Source organism: Muscardinus avellanarius, assembly GCF_963383645.1.
Source record: "Muscardinus avellanarius genome assembly, chromosome: 8".
In the NCBI taxonomy this organism is placed as follows: domain Eukaryota; kingdom Metazoa; phylum Chordata; class Mammalia; order Rodentia; family Gliridae; genus Muscardinus; species Muscardinus avellanarius.
Window position 1 is genome coordinate 116,958,440 of NC_137794.1, and position 23,648 is coordinate 116,982,087.

A 23,648-nucleotide genomic window follows, 5' to 3' on the forward strand; every position below is an offset into this window, starting at 1 on the left:
TCTCCTCGCAGATGGCTCTGACTCCAGAGACAAGCCAAAGCTTTACCGCCTTCAATTAAGTGTGACTGAAGTTGGGACAGAGAGGTTCGATGACAACTCCATCCAGGTGCGCCGCTGCGCTGCAGCTCTCAGCCCTGCCGCGGCGCCCGGCTGGCCGTGCAGTGAACGTGCCTGCCTGCAGAGAGCAGGGCCGGCGGGCTGGGAGGCAGGCCTTGCCTTGACTGGCTGACCGAGGAACTCCTCCCTGAGGCCAGCTCCACTTCCAGAAACGTGCCCTCTACGGGATGGGGTGGCAGTGCGTAGGTCTGTCTCAGAATGCCAGGGAGCTGGGAAGTCCTGCCCTGGGCCTGACGCAGCAGCAGCCTCTAGTGGCTTCTTGCTGACTGCAGTTCTCAAGTGACTGAGAAAAACTGCTCTTTAAGAAGTGAGGTCCGGATTTTCACTTCTTTGAGCTCTGATCACTTTTGTCTTGTTCTGCAATTGTGAATGCTAGTTTTGCATTTATTTTTGATTCTTTCTTAGCATGGCACCCAGACACACACACACACACACACACACACACACACACACACACACACGCAGTTTTTAAAAATAACAATGTGTAGATTTGTCCCTTAGTTATCTACTAAATGTTTACAATGACAGTTTGCTCTTTAGTTTTTTTTTTTTATGGTGTTGGGATCAAACCCAGGGCCTCAAGCATGCTAGGCAAGTCTCTGCCACGAGCTACAGCGCCAGACCTGCTCATATGCTTTTTAATGCAAAGTCACAATATGCCTCACGTTGTGTGGGGATGATCAGGAGGGGGAGAGTGCTGGGAATTGAATCCAGTGGCATTCTACCTCTGAACTATACACCAACACCCCGCCCTTTTTTTTTTTGGGAAACAGTCCCGAGAGCCTTGCTAAATTGCTGAGGCTGGCTTTGAATCTGCAATCCTCCTGTCTCAGTCCCCCAAGTACTGGGGTTATAGGCATGTGCCACCGCACCTGGCTGTATCTAAGTATTTTGACACTGTTTTGACAATATTTAATTATTTTATGGTATGGGGGGAAATCCACTGAAAAGCACCCCAAATCCAGAGCCTGTGGGGTTGATTACATTTTCATAAAAGGGGAACGTGCAGTTTTGGGGTTTTGAGTGCTGTGCACTTCACAATGGGAGTGCCTTGCTTTCCTGTTTTCAGTTGTTTGGGCCAGGAATTCAGCCACATCACTGCGACCTCACCAACATGGATGGGGTGGTCACTGTGACGCCCAGAAGCGTGGATGCCGAGACCTATGTGGACGGCCAGCGCATCTCTGAAACGGCCATGCTGCAGAGCGGTGTGAAGGTGCAATTTGGGGCGTCGCACGTGTTCAAGTTTGTGGACCCCAGCCAGGACCACGCCCTTGCCAAGAGAACTGCGGATGGGGGCCTGATGGCCAAGGGCCCCAGACATAAATCTGGGTGAGTATGTCCAAGGACTTTATAGTGTTTTGTCTGTACTTAATTAGATAGAAATGACTTGGTCTTTGATTTTTTTTTTTTTTTTTGGTTCAGTTTTGAAAAAAAAGCAGGGCTTGTGATTTTGGTTTTTATTCTTGTTAGTTTCCATTAGTTTTATTTTATTTTAAATTTTTTATTGGTGCATTGTATTTATACATCATGATGAAGCAAAAGACTTTTGTAGACATAAATGCACCCACCCAATCCCCCACCCCACTCCCCCCGTCCCTCCCTCCCATGCTTGGCTTAGTGGTTGACTACGATATGAATAAGTACATCCTGCGCTTTAAAGCGTTTCCTCCCCCTCCCATCCCCACGGTTAGGTTGCCTTATTTGCTCCTCTATAGGATCTCCTTTTTCACTTGGAGTTCCTCCGATGACCCCTTTCACTCTAGCTTTCACATATTAGGGAAAGCATCTGATTCCTTACTTTTTGTGACTGACTAATCTCACTTAGCATAATGTCCTCAAGATCCATCCATTTCCCAGTAAATACCGCAATGGTATTTTTTTTTTGGCTGAGTATAATTCCATTGTGTACATATCCCACAGTTTTGTAATCCATTCATCTGTTGATGAGCATCTTGGCTGGTTCCATAGCTTGGCTATGGTGAATTGTGTAGCTATGAACATAGATACGCATGCATTCTTTTGGTAGTTTGGTTTCCTATCTTTTGGGTAGATAACCAGAAGTGGTATTGCTGGATCAAATGGTAGATTTGTTCCCATTCTTCTGAGGATTCTCCATACTGTTTTCCAAAGTGATTGCACTAATTTGCAATCCCACCAACAGTGTCTTAGAGTTCCCACTTCTCCACATCCTCGCCAGCATCTGTTGTTGTTTGTGTTTTGAATGATTGCCATTCTAGTTGGAGTTAGGTGAAATCTCAGGGTAGTTTTGATTTGCATCTCTCTGATTGCCAGTGATGTTGAGCATTTTTTCATGCATTTATTGGCCATTTGAATTTCTTCTTTCATGAAGTGTCTATTTAGTTCGCTTGCCCATTTTTTGATTGGATTATTTGTTTTTTAGTGTTGAGTTTCTTGAGTTCTCTGTACATTCTAGATATTATAAGTCCTCTATTGGAGGAGTAGGTGGAGAAAATCTTCTCCCGTTCTGTTGGCTCTCGATTGAGGTTCTTCACAGTTTCCTTTGCTGAACAGAAGCTCTTCAGTTTCATGCAGTCCCACGTATTGATTCTCCTTTTAATTTGTTGTGCCTTTGGGGTCTTGTTGAGAAAGTGTTTATCTGTGCCTATGTGTTGCAGTGTCAGACCTATACCCTCTACAAGGAGCTTTAAGGTCTCTGGTTTAATTTCCAAGTCTTTGATCCATCTTAAATTGACTCTTGGGCAGGGTGAGAAAGTGGGATTAAAGTTTCTGTTAGTTTTAGAGAAAAAAGAAGAAAAAGATTCTGATTTCATCTTGACGTGGGAAGCTCTGAATGGTTCTTATTTATATCTAAATTTTTTCTTAGCTAGTACACTAAAACAATACTTGTTTCTTTGTGGAAAATCAAGATATTCTATGTGATGATGTTTACAGTTTTTTTTATTGCATATATATTTTTCCTACTACAGAAATAAAACACCGAGGTTTCTTGAGGAATCTTTTAGCGCCACCTAGTGCTCTTCTCGGGATTTGCAGTGTGGCCTATCACTGGGAATTGTGGGGGGTATGACTTCCTTTCTAATAATCATAAATGTGAAACCTTAAACCGTCCAGCTGTTTTGTTATCTGCTTTTCAGGTTGGCAGGGCATTGAGCTTGGAGAAGTGGCAGCAGTAGCTCTGCCCTCGTGCTGTTTAGAACCCTCCAGGTCCTCCACGGGTGTGCACCCGCCGCGGAGCAGGGCCGCCTGTGTGGGCCTGCGCGTCTCTGCATTGCTTTCCCACCGATTCTTCCCAGGACGTGCTGTGGCTCACCCACCAGAGCTTACGCGGGTGCTGGTCTTCCTCCAGGTGAACTTGGTTGATTAACCATGTACTCACTTAGGCAGAGGGTTGCCCAAATGAGCTGATGGCCTGGGAGATCTCTTTTCCCAGCTTCTCTTCCAGCTAGTACCTTCACTTTCTCTTCCTAGGAGAGCCCCCCCCCCCAGCACTTTGCTTCATCTTTACGATGAATGTACATCTGGGTTCATCTTTCCAGCTGTGTGGGTTTTTTTTTAAGTCTTGGTGGTAAAGGGGATGGAACCCAGGGGCCTTCTACCTCTGGGCTACACTCCCAGACCTATTTTATATTTTACTTGGAAACAGGGTCTCTTAAGCCAGCTAGGGCTGGCTTCGAACCTACATGATCCTCCTGTCTCGGCCTCCCAAGTGCGGGGATCATAAGTGTGCACTGCCACGCCCAGCGGGTGCATTTGGTTTCATGGATTCCTTTCTTGAGGCTGTGGTTTTCCTTTGTCAGCCCCTCCCCAGCTCGTGTCCGTGGTGACAGCGTCACAGCAGCTCTGGGGCATAGGTCAGGCTTGGTGCTCTCCGAACCATCCGCTTTCCTTCAGTGGCAGGTGCTGGGCCAGCTGAGGCCTGCTGTGGGCAGCCCCAGCCCCTGACGCCGCCTCCGCCCCCCGGGCTGCCTAGAGAGGTGGTTGACCAAACGCTCTTTGCTGCGCTGCGTATCGTTTTCCAGTCATACCTAGAGCTGGAGCCTCTTGTTTACAGTTGCATTTTATTTCTGCATTTTAATCTACTTTTAATAATTTTACTGGTGCATTGTAATTATACAACACAGTGTCCTTCAGAGTGTGTGTGTGTGGTATTGGGGATGGAACCCAGGGTCCTTCTACCTCCAAACTGCACCTCCAGACCTATTTTTAAAAAATAATTTATTTGTAAACAGGTCTCACTAAGTTGCCGACAGGCTCTCTAAGCTGCTGAGGCTGACTTCGAACCTGTAGTCCTCCTGTCTCAGCCTCCCAAGTACTGGGATTACAAGCGTGCACCGCCACGCCTGGCTCAAAGTGATACATCTGTAGGGGCATACGTCACTGGTATGTTTCTCTCGGATGGTACGGCACCCTTGCTTCTCCTTCCTCATACATATTAGGGAGATCGGCAGTGACGCTTTCGTGTGCGAGCGACCCATTCGTGTGTCTCCTTCAAGCCTCCGTCTCACGTCCCCCGCTTCCCCCAGTGCCTCTCTCCTCTGTGATCTGAGTCCTTTGGTTTGCTCCTTTCCTCTTGTTCCCATGTGAGAGAACATGTGGCCGTTGCCTTTTTGACCTGGCTGCGCTCCTTAGCGGAGGTTCTGGAGCGCCTTGCTTCCTGGACATGACCTGTTTCTGCTCTTCTTCTCTGCGGCCTCCGCGGTGCTCCGCACGCCGCGCCTGGCCAGCGTGTTGTATTTCTGCATGGGAAGCAGTTGAGTGCCCTGAGTACTTCTGCAGTCTGGTTCCTGCTTCGGAAGCCTGTGGACTTTTAAAAATTATTATTACATATTTTTCTGGAAAACCTGGTGAAAACTGCTTAGTGGTTGCACAGACTCTAAATAATTGGAAATAACTCTTTTTATAAACATTAATTTTGTTCTGATGCCCAACCATCACAAAAAGTTTTGAGTTAATAGCCTGTGTGCTCTTCAGGGAGATGTCAGAGTGTGCCTCCAGGTCCTTGCTGGTGGCCACCAGCAGGTAGCAGTTTGGTGCTGAGGCTCGGTCTGGGGTGTTAAGGGCTGTCTGTGAAGCACTCGCTTTATTTTTGCATCTCGTCTACATCCATCGAACACCACTTCGTGTGTTGTTACTGTGCTGAGATGAGGGAGATGGGATTTTTACAGTCAAAGGTCATAGTTTGTTAATGTCAGAGTTTGAAGAACCATGGTGCTTTGAAATTTGACCATATGTCAAATATTACAACAAAAGAGAGTTCATTTTTTTGGTACATGCATAGCAATCCACAGAATTTAACCATCGACAGGTCCTTGTACAGGTCCTTGTTGCGTCCAGGTGGTTTTCGGGCTCTTTTTCCCCTGCATTGAGACCAGGGGATTGAACTCCACCCTTCCTTTGAGCCAAAGAACTAGCTTCCCCTCGCCTTTTACTCTGCAGAATGACATTTTGTTTTACTGCTGAATCAGTGCTTCGAGATGCTTAAAAGTTGTTTAAACTCGGATAGCTCTTGATTCGATTGACACCGGTGGCTTCCCTGTACTGTACTGTGGCTGCAGTAGTGAGAGCCAACTGCTGGACTTCCCGCAGCCGGGCTGCGTGCCCTGTGGCTCCTCTGTGTACCTGCGCGGCCCGGCCTCAGCCTCCTGTGCACCCCACTCGAGGGCCAGGTGCGGCATCTGGGCTCACTTCACGGGCTCGCCTGCTCACTTCTTGACTGGCAGCTTCTTGTTACTAAATACGTTTTAAAAAATGTAGCCCTCAGAGTGTTTAGTATACACCGGTAAGAAAAATTCATACGCTCACCATAGTTTTCTTATTCTGTAAACTTATTTGCTAAACTAAAGTAATTTCTAGTGATGGTGAACATTGGAATATTTAGCTAACTGTTCCTTCTGAATTATTCAGAAGAGACTCTACCTTTTCAATTAAAAGTTAATTCTGTGTCTCTTTTTATCCGGACAGGACTGTTCAGGAAACCACCTTTGATCTGGGAGGCGATGTTCACAGTGGGGCAGCGTTGCCGACCAGCAGGGTAGGTGGTGATGTGTCTGCGGCCCGCTCTGTCCAGCGTGCAGCATGCGGGCATGTCTGGCAGAGGCTCCTGCTGTCCTTGTAGAGACAGACTCCACGGTGGCCCTTCTCCAGGGCGCCTGCTCTGCTGCACCTCCTGGTGAAGTGCGTAGAAAGCAGCAGACTGCTCCTTCTTCCCATGGCCGGGGTATTTCTTTTCCAAGCAGAGCATGCCAGGTCAGCCCAGGCTCTGTCCGGGGGTCCTTTCGCCCCGAGGAGGCAGCCAGAAGTCTTTGTGTGGCGGCTCCCAAGAACCTCAAGTGTCCAGGCGTCTGACAGTCAAGCCTGGTGCTGGTACAGCACCAGCTTCTCTGCCTTCCTCAGTTGAAGCAGATCCCAGGCTCGCCAGATCCAAGGACGAGAGCACCCGTGAGACCTGGTTCCTCGGAGTCCAGGGTGAAATCTGGTCCAGGGCTGTTCTCGTTAACATCACCGTGTGCCACAGACCTGCCAGTTTAAGAACTCTTACGTGGCCCTCCGGCGCCTGACCCCATTTTCTCCTGCCCACAGTGCTCTTTCTTGAGGAGAGCCATCCACGGTGGCCATCTCCACCTCCTGACTCCATGGCCCTAACCCTTCTCAGGGCTGCGTCTGCCTCCTGACGGCCAAGTGCAGTCTTACTTCCTGTGACCTACCTGCCTGGCAGTGTCCAGCCATGCTACCACCTCTTTCTTCTGGGTACGGCTCTCCTGAGGCTCGCCTGCCTCCTGCTGGCTCCTCCTGGGTCTGATTCCGACGTGTGTGCATGGCTTCTGAGGTGCGAGGGCTGCGGGTCAGCACAGGCTCCGTCTCTTCTGCTCAGCCTGAGCCCTCGGCTCCTCCTCTTGCCTCGGAGGGTCTGCCTCCTTTAGCGTTGCTGGCTGAGGTGCAGCCCTCCTGCGTCCACCCACCCCTGCTCACCTCGGATTTTTTTTACTTAATATTATTTTTTGTGGTGCTGTGGATTAAACCCAGGTGTGTTTTTCATTGATGCATTTCAACACAGCTGGACAGATTTCTCTTCACACATACGCCCCTTTATTTATTTATTTTTTTGGTGGTAGTGGGTGTGGAACCTCCGAGCTACACTCCCAGACCTATTTTTATATTTTATTTGGAAGCAGGGTCTCACTAAGTTGCTGAGAGCCTCACTCAGTATCTGAGGCTGGCTTTGAACCTGAGCGATCCTCTTGGCTCAGCCTCCCAAGGGCAGGGATTACAAGCAGGCACCACCACGCCCGGCTCATACACCCCTTTTGTCTTGCTTTTTTCAGCTGTTATTGTGTTTTTAAGTCATTGAAAAGCAAACAAACTTTTGTAAGACACATAAATATACCATAATTTGTCAATTGTTCTATTACTAGCCGTTTGTAACAACTTTTTGTATTCTAAATGTTGTCCCCATCAATTAACCAAGCAGTTTTATTTCTATTTTATTTATTTATTTCAATAATTACTTCCATCTTATAGAAGTAATTATAGTGTACATATTTATATATGTATATGTGCACATATATATATATATATATATATATATATATATATATATGCCCAGTTTTCATAGCAGTGTTCGTTTACAGATGAACTTTTAAAACAATGTAATAAAGCATTGGCTTAATAGACTCATGAATAGATAACAAAATGGATAACAGTGGATATAATTTTGTAATATAAGAATAAGTAATGTAAGATGTTCATGACATGAGAAAGGGTATGTTATGAAATGGGCTAATCCCATCTATGGAAAATACAAAAAAAACTGAAAAAAAACCCCCCCACTAAATCTCTGGGTAGTAAGGATAATTTTTATTTACTTCTCAACAGGCATGTAATAACAAATCTTACATGAAATTTTTGCCACAAAGAATTTTGTTGCATATTAATTTTTATATGTGTTGATGGTTCTGTCCTGTTTTGACTGCCTTACCAGGGCGAGGAGCGTGACTGCTCAGAGGTACTTAGAGACAGCGTGCTGGATGACCACCTGCCTGCTTTCTCTTTGTGTTGATGAAGGGCAAAGACGTTCATTCCTGTACTAATTTATTAGATACTGAGTCCCAATGAGAATTTCTGGATTTGTCCCTTAGACCAGTAAATAAACAAAAGACTTCAAGTTTTCATACAGTACATATTCTCTCAGCTCTTATCTTAGCTATAAAATAATTTTTGGGATTAAGTCACTACTGTTTTTCTACTTTTGAAGAATCAGTGTGTACCTACCACTTTTGTCTGCCGCTAACCGCGAGCTCTTTGAACGTGAAAGTGGCTGTGTATTTCACGTTACTCTCGTGTGCCCTGTCTTGGCACGCTTCTGTGGACGAGGCATCCTCAGCGTGGCGGAGTCACTGTGCGGCCACGCCCTCCCGCCCGTGTCCGCATCAGATGTCAGCCTGCAGGGCTGCGAGTGCACCAGGTGTGGGCGGCGCTCTCGCTCACGCTCTGTGGTTCTCTTGCAGAGCACTACTAGACTGGACAGCGACAGGGTGTCCTCCAGCGCTGGCACAGCCGAGCGAGGGATGGGGAAGCCCATGATCCGCGTGGACCAGCAGCAGGACTGCCGGAGGCAAGAGAGCAGGTAGGGCATGCTTTGTTTAACTGGGAGGAGGAGGGCTTTGGGGCAAGGATTACACAAGTTGTAGAGGTTCTGCTGACATTTTTGCAGTGATCTCAGTAATTCTAAGAGTATTTACTTGCGTCTTACTGAACTAAAAGAAGAAGCGTGGTCAGTAGTTGCACCTTTCACTTTTATCCCACATGCTACTGGGCTGATCCGAATACAGCGTAGGCCTTTCAGACTGGCTCTTCTATAACAGCATATGAAAGAGGAGTTTTCATAGGATCTTAATATTTGATGGCTAGAGAAAACTAGTCATTTCACCCATTTCCAGAAGAAATTCCTACATGTTTAACATCGCAGAATCAAAAGTGGCTGTGAAGTGGTCCGCAAGCATCTGGAGTGCCTGCATCACACCTTTGCTTTGATGTGGCGTGTGTCCCTGCTGACTCCAGTGGAGGACAGACTTGTTTAGGGCAGAGATTTTCTGGCTTTTATTTCCTTCCTTAAGATTTTGAGCATGTCACCTTAATAAGTTGGAATTCTAAATCCTGTGCCTTTTAAACTGTTTAAATGTTAAATAGAATCAGTGCCTTAGGCATGCTATTAAATAGCAGGTGTCTAATGCTGTAGGCCCTGAGCACCTCTGCTCTGGAGCCCCAGGTGGACTCAGACGAATGGGGAAGAGCCCTGGGACTTCAGGGACGCTGGTGATGCTGGGGGTGGAAGCTGAGCCTCTCACACAGGCTGCAGGGCATCCCTGCGTCATCAGCAGGGGAACTGGGGACACTGGTTGAGAGTTTTGCAGGAAGGCAGGCAGGTGGCCGGCAGGTGACTTGCTTGGAGTCTGCTGCCGGGAGGTGCCGGAGCCACGGGTGGGCCGACCGTCGTTAGCTTCCCACCTTCCCGCAGAGGCCACTGTGCCTCTGAGGTTGTCACCGCCTCCCTCAGCTGTTAAATGAGCAGCTGAATCAGGGAATGCCAGCTTTTATTTTTATTGTGAATATTTGACTGCTATGCAAGATTTTCCTTGGCTGTGTGAAATTTATTAGATATCATAAAAAGTAGTTTGCTTTCTGTGTTTGTGCTTATTTTTGGCAGCATAGAATAACTTGTCCACAACAGTAAAATTGTGTGTGTGTGTGTGTGTGTGTGTGTGTGTGTTACTGGGGTACCTGGAAGCCCTTCTACCTCCAGGCTACGCTCCCAGATCTATTTTTATACTTTTAAAATTTGGAAATAGGGTCTCTTTAGCCAGTGTGGCTGGCTTCAAACCTGTGCGATCCTCCTATCTCCGCCTCCCAAGCGCAGGGATTGCAAGCGTGCGCCACCACGCCCAGCCACAGCAGTAAATTTATATTATAAAGAGTGTTCCGTGTGTTTGTAAAGGAAACGAGAGATGCATCATGGTTATGAGCTCAGATTTGAATGAGTGAACATAAACGAGGTCATGTGGGGAGGGGGTTGCCCAGGGGTGTGAAGTTAACAAATGTGGGGAGTCATATGGATCAAAGTAGCCACTTGATAGCCAATTAGGTGTCAAGTTAATTTTTGTAAGAACATATTTTAATTAAATTTCCCTAGAGCTCACTTTACAAAGACAAGGTTCTGTTGGAGCTGTGAGCACGGTCCTCTGTTGTTACTGAGACACTCTCTCCCTGTCCCTAGCACTTCCCATTGTTCCACATGCGCAGCGCTGGGTGAGCCGCACTTAATCGTGAGGCTATAAACTGGAATCATTTTGATACGTCAGCCGGGCGTGGGGGCGCACACTTGTCATCCCCGCGCTTGGGAGGCTGAGACAGGAGGATCGCGCAGGTTCGAAGCCAGCCTCAGCTACTTAGTGAGGCTCTCAGCAACTTAGTGAGACCCTGTTTCCAAATAAAATATATTAAAAAAAATAGGTCTGGAAGTATAGCCCGGAGGTAGAAAGCCCCTGGGTTCCACCCCTAGTACCACCAAAAATAAAATAGAATGCACTTTAATTTTAAGCTGGTCGCTGCAGCATATGCATGTAATCCCAGGACATGGGGTGTGAGACAGGAAGACTGCAGGTTTGAGGCCTACATGCAGTAGCTTAGACCTTACTTCAAAATAAGTAAAGTAGGTTTGGGAGGATAGCTCAGAGGTAGAAGGCTCCTGAGTTCAATCCACAGTAGAGTAAAACTTAAAATAGTAATTTTACTCAAAGAAAAATATACTTTTTAGTGATGGGGTAACTTAGTTTATCTTTGATGACTTCTTTTTTCTCTTTCCAATCACAGTTTAAACTTATTTTTAACAAATTTGTTAAAAATGAAATAAGTAAGCTGGGTGTGGTGGTGCAAGCTTGTAATCCCTGCGCTTGGGAGACTGAGACAGGAGGATCGCACAGGTTCAAAGCCAGCATCAGCTACTGAGTGAGGCGCTCATCAACTTAGTGAGACTCTGTTTCCAAATAAAATATAAAATAGGTCTGGGAGTTTAGCCCAGAGGTAAAAAGCCCCTGGGTTCTACCCCTAGTACCACCAAAAAAAAAAAATAAATAAATAAAAGAAAGAAAAAGAAAGAAAGAAATAAGTAATTGATAAAAGTTTATCCAGATCCATTTTATGGGATATTAAATTTAAAATAACTGCCTACCTATAATTATAGGTATCTATAAGTATAGCAGTATAACAGAAATTAAAATAGCTCAGTATTACATTATATTGTTCATAAGAACATCTTTGTTTTTACAATGATTGTGTTAAATTAGACTGGAAGATAAACTTTGAGGAGCATACTTTGGCAAAAGGAATACTTTTTATGATTAATGATTATGACCGTTTGTGTTAACTCACATTATACCCTTTTCTTTGCTCATTTTGTGGTGCTTGGAGGCAATGAGAAAGGAGGAGAGAGGACTGAACTGTCTTGGTCAGCCCAGTCTGCAGACCGCTGGGCAGGGTCCTAAGCTACCCCCACCCCTTTCATTTCTGAGGACAGCCTCTTAGCACGGCACGGCTTCCTCAGAGCGGGGCCGGCGAGCCCAGCGCCAGTGTGTAAGGCATAGACTGAAGCGCCACGGTGGGCAGGGACCGGCCTGCAGGTTGCTCTTGGATCCTGACACTCTGTGGGCTTTCATCTCACCCAACAGGAAGCCTTACTTGAATGCATACTGACCTTAGTTTAAGTCAGGATTTACTGTAATGGCTATTTTCCTTCAGGTTCACGCCATTGATAATCCCTGCCATTCAGTGTTCTTTTAAGTTTGCAGGAAGAGCCAGGCGCGGTGGCGCATGCTCCTAATCCCAGTACTAGGGAGGCTGAGACAGGAGGATCGCAGATTCATAGCCAGCCTCAGCTACTTAGTGAGGCCCTGTTTCAAAATGAAGAATAAAAGGTAGGGCTGGGGTGTAGCTGGAATGTGGAGTAGCCCTGGGTTCAAGCCCCAAAGGAAAAATAAGTAAGTTTTAGGAAAGCAGAACACATTGTCACAGCACAAAATGATTTTCACCCTGAAGGGGCACACACGGCACTTGTACACCATCACGGCTGGAGAGGGTTCCCACCCTGGTGGGTGCACACACGGCACTTGTACACCATCACGGCTGGAGAGGGTTCCCACCCTGGTGGGTGCACACACGGCACTTGTACACCATCACGGCTGGAGAGGGTTCCCACCCTGGTGGGTGCACACACGGCACTTGTACACCATCACGGCTGGAGAGGGTTCCCACCCTGGTGGGTGCACACACGGCACTTGTACACCATCACGGCTGGAGAGGGTTCCCACCCTGGTGGGTGCACACACGGCACTTGTACACCATCACGGCTGGAGAGGGTTCCCACCCTGGTGGGTGCACACACGGCACTTGTACACCATCACGGCTGGAGAAGGATTTTCACCAGGCAGTGCTCACCCTTGCCTTACTGTTAGGTGGGGCCCACTGTCTGAAGAACCTTCTTACAGAAATAAAAATGCCCCAGGCCTTTAAATTAATTTGATCCAGAAGACATGTAAATATTAGTATAATGCTAGTTTTTAGAAATGTTCCAAATGGCAGTTTCTCTTTGTATTTTTGGAGAATTTCTTATTTGTGTAGTATTAGGCTAAATAGTTGAAAAGCGCACCTTGAGATTTTGTAAGAAAAACATGAGTAGGCTGTCGTTTTCTAAGGTGTGTATCACTGAGCCCTGGGACAGGCTACTACTGAATGGCTAAGAGAACCTTAGGGGTCCTCTTGACCAGCACTTTGGCAGTAAAGAAGTGACGTCCAGCTCCTCAGAAGTACTTCCTGTACGTGTTAAGGACTCAGTTTCTAGCTCACTGTAGATGAGCCTTTGGTGGTGGCCTCAGCAGTGTTATCTGAGCCGTGGCTGTAGCAGGTGCAGGGCAGCCTGAGCCTGGTCCCAGACATCAAGTGCTCATGAATAATACAGAATCATGCGTTAGATCTGCTCTCAGGACAGAAGTCCAGACTTCAAGGGGAGTCTGGCTGATCAGGTCACTCCTGGTCCATCCATCCACCTCTTGAATAGGTTATCTGTGAGGCAAGGGCCGTGCTGTTCATGAGTCCACCTTTGAAAAACTCTGTGGGAGACTTAAAAGTAGGTGCACAGATCTGTCCAGGTTGTCAGTGATACTGTCGCTCTGTGACCTTATTCTAAGCCATGCTAACTTTCTTCCTTCAGAGCTCAGGATGCCGCTGGGCCTGAACTGGTACTGCCTGCAAGCATTGAATTCCGGGAAAGCTGTGAGTCGTTGCAGTTTGATTTCTAGTGATTTATTTCTTGTTCCAGTTTTCTCCATATGATTTTCATCTGCTTTTTTCTAAAATCTTTTTCCAGCTGAAGATTCATTCCTCTCTGCCATTATAAATTATACCAATAGCTCCACGGTCCACTTTAAGCTGTCCCCAACATACGTGCTGTACCTGGCATGCCGGCATGTGCTGTCCAGTCAGCACAGACCCGACCTCAGTCCCACGGAACGCACGCACAAGGTCATCGCAGTCGTCAACAAGATGGTGAGCATGATGGAAGGGGTCATCCAGGTAAGCTCGGCCTGCAGAGCCCGTGTGACCAGTGACGCTGTGTTGGTCTGCTTGTGTGTGGACTCTAGCCTGGCGTGTTTTTTTATAAAATAAAATAATAATTGTATAAAGAGGAAAGAAAACGAATGCTTTAAAGAACTGAAAAAGAATGAACTTTTTTTCCTCTCCTGCCTCCCTGTAAACTCTAAATAAGTGAAGATAAAGGGCGTATGCCATAATCATCATGAGACAGTCCCTTACAATTGCCATAGCAGTTGTGAGAGTGTTGGGACTGTTGTGAATTTTCCATAAGTGACTTATTGAAATGAAATTACCGAAACATAAAATTAACTTGCGTTTTTTTGATCTGAACAGTCGAGTAGCATTTAGTATCTTAACAGTGTTGTCACAACCACCACCTCCAGAACATTTCTGTTGCTCCAGAGTAAAGCCCGCCTCCCTTCCCGACTTGGCAGCCACCTTCTTAGAATTTCATTTAGTCACGGCAGGCGCTTGCTCCTCCCTGTGAGTCCACAGTGCTCTCGTAGTCACAGCTCTCCTTTTGACAGTGCACACATAGACAAATGATGGCCACGGCGGTGAATTTCTCACCTGAGGTAAAATCCCTTCATAAACCTCTGGAAGTGTTCAGAAAACAGGATGTCCTCTTGATAGAATGGTTGGGTTCTTTGAAGTATTGTCTTGATTTGCAACTGAAGAAAGTATCATAACAGTTTTCCATATGTTCAGATAATTTGAAGATTTCATCTTTAATGTCCTTACAAGTGAATTACAGACTTTTTAAAAGTTTTCTAACTTAGTTGTCAGTGCTCTTACTCAAGTATAAGACTACCAGTATAATAGTAACTAATATGGTTAGGTGGTTTGGTTGCTTTCTCCTGGCAGGATCATTTGGTAGAAGCTAATGATCAGAATTGTTTTAAAAGCCATAATTTTTAAAAAAAAATGCATTTGGAAAAAATGTGAAAAAAAGGGGTTTATTGGGGCTTTTATTGTTTTCCTCAAGCTAGGAACCAAGTTCAAAGGAAGGTTGTTTGACTTAGAGACCTTTTTGTTGCTCTGGTGTCTTTATAAACAACCATGAGTCTCCTTTCAGTTGTCATTCAGAGCCATTGTCTGTGTCCTGTCATGTCTGGACTGGGAGAGCCATCTCAGACTGTGAAACTACTATCACCACTACCTCTGGTGGACTAGCTCTTGCTGGGCCTACAGGTCAGGGCAGCCACCACCATCACGACACTGCAGGCAGCCTTAACATGCGCTTGGAGGAGTCTTAGAGTGGTGGGAAAGAACTACACCAGTGAATAATTTAAATCATATTTTAAAAACATAATTTATTCTCTTTAACATAAGCTTTTTGCATTTAAAATTTCTCAGATTTTACTTTATTTCTACTGAGCTCTCTTGTCTCTTTCATGATCTTATTGGTTAACTCAGGGAATGGACACTCCTCTTCAAGTAGTAAGCACAAAAAGATGCTTGGAAGTCCTTCCTTTGCATATCTTTGAAAGAGATCAGTATGTTTATGTGTGTTTTATTGTGGCATCATCTTATAGGTAAAATCCATTTACTGTACCAGTGTTAAGAACATAGACCTAAGCCAGGCGTGGTGGCGCACACTTATAATTCCAGAACTTGGGAGGCTGAGACAGGAGGATCGCACAGGTTCGAAGCCAGCCTCCGCAGCTTAGTGAGGCTCTCGGCAACTTAGTGAGACCCTGTTTCCAAATAAAGTATAAAATAGGTCCAGGGGTGTATCCCAGAGGTAGGAGGCCCCCTGGGTTCTAGCCCCAGTACCACAAAACGAAACATAGCCCTAATCCTTTATGTCATATACTTCCAAAACTGCTTCAGAATCAATCATAAGTAGAAGTGTACTTTGGGAACAGCTTAAGTAAATGTCGTACCTTCGTGTCGTACCTTCATGTCAGTGTTTTGATTTTTTGACTATTGTGATTGTTTACAAGTTTCTTTCTCTTGTTCTGCTTGGTTTCCTCGTCTGTTTTTCTCCAGGAGGTAGACCAGGTTGATCAGGTAGGACGTACTGCTGGGAGTGGTCCTAGCTGTGCTGGCTTAGCTGAGTTTCCCATGCTGCTTTCATGTCAAGTATGGCACTACAGCACCTGACTGAACAGTCCATAACACCCATTCAGCAGCTGAAACCTGCAGTACTAAAACCCTTTGACTGTGCAACTGTATCGGCATTTCATAATTTCCGCTTACTGCACTTCGGCGTGGACATGAAGTGACAGAGCTGTCTCTTCTCTTATCATTATCCTCGGTTCCTCTTCTCTGGATCTCATCTGAGGTGGCCTGGCCTGCACATGTGGTCGGGAGAGGACATGACAGATCAGTACTTGATACTGAGTTGCATGGTGTCCACGCCGGTGACTACAAGTATCAGGGTGGCTGTGGGTAACCATGGATACATGTGTGTATGCTGCACAGATTACCAGATAAGGCTTGAGCTACAATTTGGGGTCGCATTATTTGATATGTCCATTTTCCCATGGACTCTGTAAATTGTAGCTAATTAGACCCGTATGTCTGTGTACGTGAATCATAAGAACAGTGCAGTGGGTGTGCTTCCCCTTGCTCTGTATGCACCCAAATTTCTGCGCAAGTATCTGGTATCTGTGCTAAATATCTGGGAAGGTACTGGTCTGTCTTCAGCAGCTTTTCGGGAACGTTCCTGGCTAACTCATGATCTTTGTCCTGCTTTGCTTACAGAAATGTGTTCTGTCCACAGAAACAGAAGAACATCGCGGGGGCGCTTGCCTTCTGGATGGCCAACGCGTCTGAGCTGCTCAACTTCATCAAGCAAGACCGAGACCTGAGCCGCATCACGCTGGATGCCCAGGATGTGCTGGCACACTTGGTTCAGGTGGCTTTTAAGTAAGGACATGCTTTTGAAGATGGCATTGTCTGTAAAGAACTGAATCGTGTTTTCTTCTTGTTTATTTATCTTAATTGAAGATGAATATCAAGAAGGCTAAGCATAAAGTGTTAACTTAAGAATATTGATGTTTCAAGAACTCCAAGAGTAAAACTCCTTGCTTTTTAACTGTAAAATGTTTCTGAGGAGTGCAGGTGGTTTCACGTGTGGGACTGTGCCTGATGGTGGCTGTGTGTCATGCGAGATTACTGAAATTGTTCACATACTTTCAGATACTTGGTTCACTGTCTTCAGTCAGAACTTAACAACTACATGCCAGCCTTCCTGGATGATCCTGAAGAGAACAGCCCACAAAGACCGAAAATAGGTTAGGGTGTTCTTTGTTCCCTCTCTCCTTTCCCTTCCGTTACGCTTAGCTTCACCTTCCTGGTGAATACATGTCAGAGGGGGTATTTTTAAAACAGTTGTCTTATTGAAGTGGGCCGTCTTTAAAATAACATCTAACTTCCATATGTCTTCTTTGTGAGTACATCCTGCTTCATACACTTTTAAAATAGTCTCTGAGAGACCTGTGTGAAGTGTGGTTGGTCAGGAAGACGTGCTGCTGTTTCCTGTTTAGAGAGATTGGGATTTCTGCGGATCCCCTAGCACTCGCACCGGCACGGCGCCTCCCGGTGCCCTGGGTGACCCGGCCTCCTCCCACCCCCTGCAGATGAGGTGCTGCACACGCTCACGGGGGCCATGTCCTTGCTGCGGCGCTGCAGAGTCAACGCGGCCCTCACCATCCAGCTCTTCTCCCAGCTCTTCCACTTCATCAACATGTGGCTGTTCAACAGACTGGTGACTGGCCCCGACTCGGGGCTGTGCTCCCACTACTGGGGAGCAATTATCCGCCAGCAGCTGGGACATATTGAAGCCTGGGCGGAGAAGCAGGGCCTGGAGCTGGCGGCCGACTGCCACCTGAGCAGGATCGTGCAGGTGTGTGTCGCGACCCCATCCCACTGGCGTGCTGGTGGTGAAGGTGTCCAGTGGTGGCAGGCAAAGCCCAGCGCGCCCTTGAGTGGGGTTCCCATATACAGTAGGGAGATGCTGATGTGCTAGCACCTGATGGCCCCAGGAAGCGCTGCCCACGAGCGGCTTGGCACGAACTTCCCGTCTCCTGGTCCTGGAGGCCAGAAGGTGAATCGAGGTGTGGGCAGGCCGCGTACTCCCGAGGGCCGAGGGGAGTTTGCTCCGGCTTCTGGCTTCCAGGGCTGCGGCCCACAGACAGGCTGTTCCTCGGTTTGTGGCCACACCGTCCATCTCTGCCTTTGTCCCCATGCAGCATTCGTCCTCCCCAATGTCCATTTTGTGTAAAGACCCCGGTCCTACTGGCTCTACCGACCTTGTTTTAACCTGATTACCTCTGTAGAGACCCTGTTGAAGTGAGGCTGGTTGGGCATGGTGGCATGTCCTTGTAATCCCCAAACTCAGGAGGCGGAGGCAGAGAATACTGGGTTCGTGGCCAGCCTCGTCGCAGCTGCGCAGCGAGACCCTGTTTCAAAACAAAGAATAAAGAACAGGGCTAGGGGTGTAGCTTGGAGATAGAACTGGGGAGAGTTCCATCCCCAGTACCACCAAAAAAAAGGAATAAGGCCACTGTGTAAGGTACTGAAGGTACTGGGGGTTAGAGGTGTAACCCCAGTATCTTATAGACAGATACAACTCAACCCATAAGAGGTGGGTAACCAGTAGAAGATAAATGTCCTTAAAGGATCCTTTTTGTTGAGATCAGTAAGAACGTTATTTAAGAGAGCTCCATACTGAAAGATAAATTCCAACTTAAAAATGCACAATAACTCTTGAGAATGCAAGTCAACTCATATCCTAATGTCTTAACTAGGTCAGAAATAAGTCTTTTATATCAAAGACTAGGTATAGGTGTTTTGCAGGAAAGAAAATGAATTAACAATAGCCTCAAAACCCAAGACAACTTTATTATTTTAAAATGTAACTTTGCTTTTGATTTCTTTATCTCTTTTATTTTTTTATTTAATTTTTGGTTTTTTGGGTTTTTTTTTTTTTTTTTTTTTTTTTTTTTTTTTTTTTTTTTTTTTTTTTTTAGTGGTACTGGGGTGGAACCCAGAGGTTTTCTACCTCCGGGCTATACTCCCAGACCTATTTTATACTTTATTTGGAAACAGGATCTCACTAAGTTGCTTAGAGCCTCACTCAGTAGCTGAGGCTGGCTTTGAACCTGTGTGATCCTCCTGTCTCAGCCTCCCAAGCGCGGGGATTACAAGCGTGCCCACCACGCCCGGCTCTTCATGTCTTTTAAAGAGATTTAGTGTGGAGAGAGGATGGTCAGATAGATATGAAGAGTCATTATAGTGAAACTAACAGACCCTATAATTGGTCATCTAAATCATTATATAAGTGTTTAAACTTTCAAAAAAATTTTAAATGTATTATGAACATTAATAAATCTATTTTATATATGTTATAGTAAAATCTAGGAGGCATCCAGAAGCCTTCATAAGACAATGCTTTTAATTTAAGGTATATAGTTAATAGAAGTATGTTTCTTCATAAGTATTCTACATTTAAATTAGCAAGTTATTAGTTTTACAAACATTACAGAAAAAGTTTGTGTGTGTACTGGGGTTGAACCCAGGGTCTGTGCCTACAAAGCATGTCCTCTACTCCCAGCCCCAAAGGATAATACTTTCAAAATCCTTTTAAATAATTATATTTCATATCATTTATTCTTTTAAATAGGCAACCACTTTGCTTACCATGGATAAGTATGCACCTGATGACATTCCAAATATAAACAGCACCTGCTTTAAGTTAAATTCACTGCAACTTCAAGCCTTATTACAAAACTATCACTGTGCACCTGATGAGCCTTTTATCCCAACGGTAAGTGAAGGTTATCACATTACCACAAAATGTGGGTGTGTTTGCACAACAAAACTTGAACTTACCTAACAAAACACTTACCTAACAACTTTTTTACTGCATTAAAATTGTCTTATAAGATCATTTTACTGTTTTATCTGAGGCAGAGTTGAGTGCAAGGGGCAGAAACTGCACAAGTATTTTAAGTAGAATGGGATTTGATTTAGGGAATTGTTCCTTGAGAAATCAAAGGACAAAGGAGAGGGAGTTGGGAGGTCACCGCAGACTGCGGCTGCGAGCCAGAAGGGCACAGCTACCATTGCAGCCACTGAGATCCAGCAACACCCCAGATGAGGATCGTGAGACTGCGCCCCGCAGCGCGCACTGTGCACAGCACGCGCCCTTCCCTGGGGTTTCGGGCACAGACACAATGAGTCTGCGCTGTTGCAAGCCTGGATGGCAGCCCCTGTGGGAGGGGAGAGGACGGCTTTGAGGGCCAGGTTTGCTTTTCTGGAGTGGAACAGAAGTGCTGATTGTTGCGCATCTTACTGAGCTGTGCAGTGTGGATTGTGAACTTTTCTACGTGTGTATCCCACACCAGTGAGCCTCTAGTTCACAAACACCCGTTGCCAATGGATGTGTTTCCAAAGTGGGAAAAATACTACCTGAATGTTTTATCCCGTACTTTATATATTTATTATTAGGTAAGCTTTTTGCAGTGTTAGTGGACATTTGACAAAAATATTATTGACAAGTGAGTGATAAAAATGTTTAAGAATTGTGCAAAGAAGTTCCTGCTGAGGCAAAGGGAAAGCCTTTTCTTAACGATGAAGCGGTTTCATTTTGTTTAGCTACAGGTGATTGGGAGTTGGTAGTTAATACCTTGACTCGCATTTAAACACGTGCACCTTGCATCGTGTGTGTCTTTGCAAAGCCAGTTCTAAGCACCGTGCTCAGCCTGCGCTCTCTCCTGCACCTGTCTGAGTCTGCGAGCTCCGAGTGCTGCGGCGATCACACAGTGCCCAGTGTCGCTGATCTCTGGCTCTACTGACAGCATCTCTGTGACTTGGCGTTTGCTCCCACTAGGACCTTATAGAGAACGTGGTAGCAGTTGCTGAGAACACGGCGGATGAGCTGGCCCGCAGTGATGGGAGAGACGTGCAGCTGGAGGAGGACCCTGACCTGCAGCTGCCCTTTCTTTTGCCAGAAGACGGCTATTCCTGCGATGTCGTTAGAAACATTCCAAATGGTTTACAAGAATTTTTAGACCCTCTGTGCCAAAGAGGTGTGTGCCGCTTGTGGGGCCTGAGTCAGCTGTGGCCTGGGTGGGAGTGAGCCTTTGGCGTGTCGTCTTTCAGGATGGCAGTCTCCTTGGGATGCACCGGGCTTCTGAGGAGCCTGTATCCCTTGAATCAGGGAACACTCCACACTGATGTAGGGCTGGGCGTGTCCAGACAAGCCACCAGTGTGGTGTGGTGTGGCATCACAGGGCTTAGCACCTACTCTGCCCACTGTCTGCCCCGGGCAGTAACTAAGGACCCTCTGCTCCTCTCTGGCACTGGGTGAGCCTTAGAGCCCTGAAGAGTAGCATTGAGTCCAATCCCAGCCCTGCCAGCTAGAGCCCCTGGTCTCCTTTCTCACCTGTAAAATGGGCCACACATTTTACATGGGTTGGGTGGGTGGCTGAGGGGGTGCTGAGTACCCTGCTGCTGCTGCTGCCGCCTCCACGCCAGATGGAGACACTGACCCCAGCAGGCCCCGTCTCCTATGCACACAGAGGCTCGTGCCCTGTAGAGTCAGATGCACCTCGGACGCCCCCACACGGCTCCGTGACCTCACATTGTCATGCTGGTGCATGTTGACCAAAGTGTCACTGTTCTTCCTTAAGGAGGTACTGAGTCACACCAAACTTTAATTATACTCTGCTGCTTTTTGGTAATGTAGAGAACAACTAATATGAATCACAGAGTAGGGATTCATTTAAAGAATAATGGCAAGAGTGAAGCTAAGGTGCGCTTTCCATAGATGGATAAATTGAGAGTGTGATTTTTCAGTGAATGTTTCATTCCCCACAATAAATATGTTTTTGTATCTTGGAAGATATCTAAAACTTTTTGGTAGTTTAAAAACCTCATGTTAGAGAGTCTGCTGCTTCTCATGAAACGTGCGGCTTGCACAGCAGTGTCTTGGGCCTCCAGCACGCTGAGCATGCTCAGGAGCCGGGGTCCAGGCACAGGCAGAGGAGGAGCGGGTGTGGGCAGGGAGAGCTCGTTCTGGGCCAGGGCCCACCTGCACCAAGAACAGGGCAAGAATTAGAGAAGCAGATACCCTGAAACACCCCACTCTCCGCGGGTCTTTTTGAGGTATCTGTGCTAGGCTGAAGGGACCATAATTACCTGAGGATCAAGTTGTGAAGTGATGCCGAAGCCACCGCAGGGAAGAAAGGCAGGAAGGCTGCAGCGCAGTGGAGGGCGGCTGGGCTGGGTCCGGCCCTGGCCTCCACACAAGGAGGTGCTGAGCCCAGGGCAGGTATCTCCTTAGTGGGGCCCGCCTGCTGCGTCTAGCACACAGAAAGCACGGCAGCTCTACGCCCAACTCCTCCCTGTGTGTGATGGCGGCCGCCTTGCCCACGCTCAGCTTCTGCTCCTGCTCCTGTAATAAACCGCCGAGCTCGCCGTCCCACCCACCAGCTTCCCCCCCACCGCTGCACCTTGGTCAGCTCTCTGCTCCTGCTGCTGAGCTCTCCCTAGTTGCTGCGGGCCTCCACTCATGGCAGCCTCCCTTCCGTGATCTTCCCGGAGTGGTGCTCTTTGCCCCTGGCCGCTGCACCTGCCAGGACCACGCACAGGGTTTCCCGCCTGGCTGAGGCTGCATGTGCGGCCGAGTGCCCGGGCTCACCTGCTGGTGCTCCTCACCCCGGGCGGGCCTGCAGTGCTCTTGCCGAGTGCCTATGTGGGAGAGAGCAGGAGACTCATTCACACAGCCATGTGATTCATAACTGCAGGCACCTCCACATGTCACGCCCCGGCGCAGCTACTTGCCAAGGTGGAAAGAGCGAGGTCTTCACCTCCAGTTTTCTTCCTGACTTCCCTTTAGGCTCTCCTGAAGTGCCTTTAGGACATGAGAAATTCTTCATGGCCTGAGCGTTTCTGCATGAGTTCCTGCATGCAGGATGGTTATAATGCGTGTAAAGCTCCTACACAGGCGCCTTCAAGAGACTGGTTTACAGCGTTCGGTGTCCGTGACATCAGGCTTTATTTCTCACACTGTTCTTTGTGAGCTGATTGGGGAGCTGCTGTGTCTTCTCCATTCCACTGTTGTTTTACACAATACCGTTCTGTGAGAGAAGACTGTAAAGCAAGCCTGGGCTAGTGCCTGGCCGAGGTGTTTTCCTGAAGCTGTAAAAAAGCAGTCTTCACTGGCAGTGTGGTTAAGATTTGCTGCCAGAAATTTATTATTGTTGAAATTACAAAAGTTTGATAATTTGTGATTCTCTAAAATGTGGGAAGGAAAAGCAAGTTATATTTCAATGAAATTGGATTGAAACAATGATTGTTGTTGTTTTTTTTTTTTTTTTCCCAAAAAAGGGGGGTGGGGTTAAAACCACCCTATATCCATATTTTAACTGAATATATTTTTGTTACCACCTCTTCCCTTTCCCACAAATGACTTTGTCATAAATGTCCAATTCACAGTACATGACCCCACCGCGGAGACCCTGGGGTGGGTGAGTGCAGCAGGCGCAGCCGAGGCGGAGCTGTGCAGGCTGTGTGGTGCGACTGCTGGAGTTAATTTGTAAGACATTGGAATGAGTTTGAGCTTTTAAGACAGTCTGGACAGAGAGTAGTAGGAGGGGCTGGCTGACCCTAGGATTGCCACGCTGCAGTCAGCGCTTTGCTCGTGAGCCATTGCCCCAGGGCCTGATGCGCTAGACACACAGACACGGGATGTCTGTGCCAGTCTCGGGTGGCCTTCCTCTTTCCTCTCCTGAGTAGATACTCTGAATGTCGTTGAGGGTTTCTCCGTCCAGTGGAGTAAGCAGTCTCCAAGGAAGTTTTAAAGGGTAATTCAGTCATTTCAGATAGAAGTAAGAAAAGGAGTTCTTTTGGGACAAAGACACAATTCTGCTTTTCTCTTCAGTGCTGAAATC

The 23,648-nt window shown here is 46.9% G+C and overlaps 1 protein-coding gene across 1 annotated transcript in view; it reads left to right on the plus strand.

Annotated features, from left to right (window-relative positions):
- AFDN (afadin, adherens junction formation factor) overlaps positions 1-23,648 on the plus strand; it is a gene marked incomplete at both ends in the record, with an annotated part of 117,438 nt that overhangs the window by 66,612 nt on the left and 27,178 nt on the right. The window contains 11 exons of the mRNA XM_080700040.1: positions 12-106; positions 1,187-1,449; positions 6,064-6,133; positions 8,607-8,725; positions 13,361-13,422; positions 13,517-13,722; positions 16,472-16,617; positions 16,891-16,985; positions 17,331-17,596; positions 19,376-19,519; positions 20,585-20,783. Of these exons, the coding sequence (XP_080556166.1) occupies positions 12-106; positions 1,187-1,449; positions 6,064-6,133; positions 8,607-8,725; positions 13,361-13,422; positions 13,517-13,722; positions 16,472-16,617; positions 16,891-16,985; positions 17,331-17,596; positions 19,376-19,519; positions 20,585-20,783 (1,665 nt within the window). The remainder of the gene's footprint in view (positions 1-11; positions 107-1,186; positions 1,450-6,063; positions 6,134-8,606; positions 8,726-13,360; positions 13,423-13,516; positions 13,723-16,471; positions 16,618-16,890; positions 16,986-17,330; positions 17,597-19,375; positions 19,520-20,584; positions 20,784-23,648) is intronic.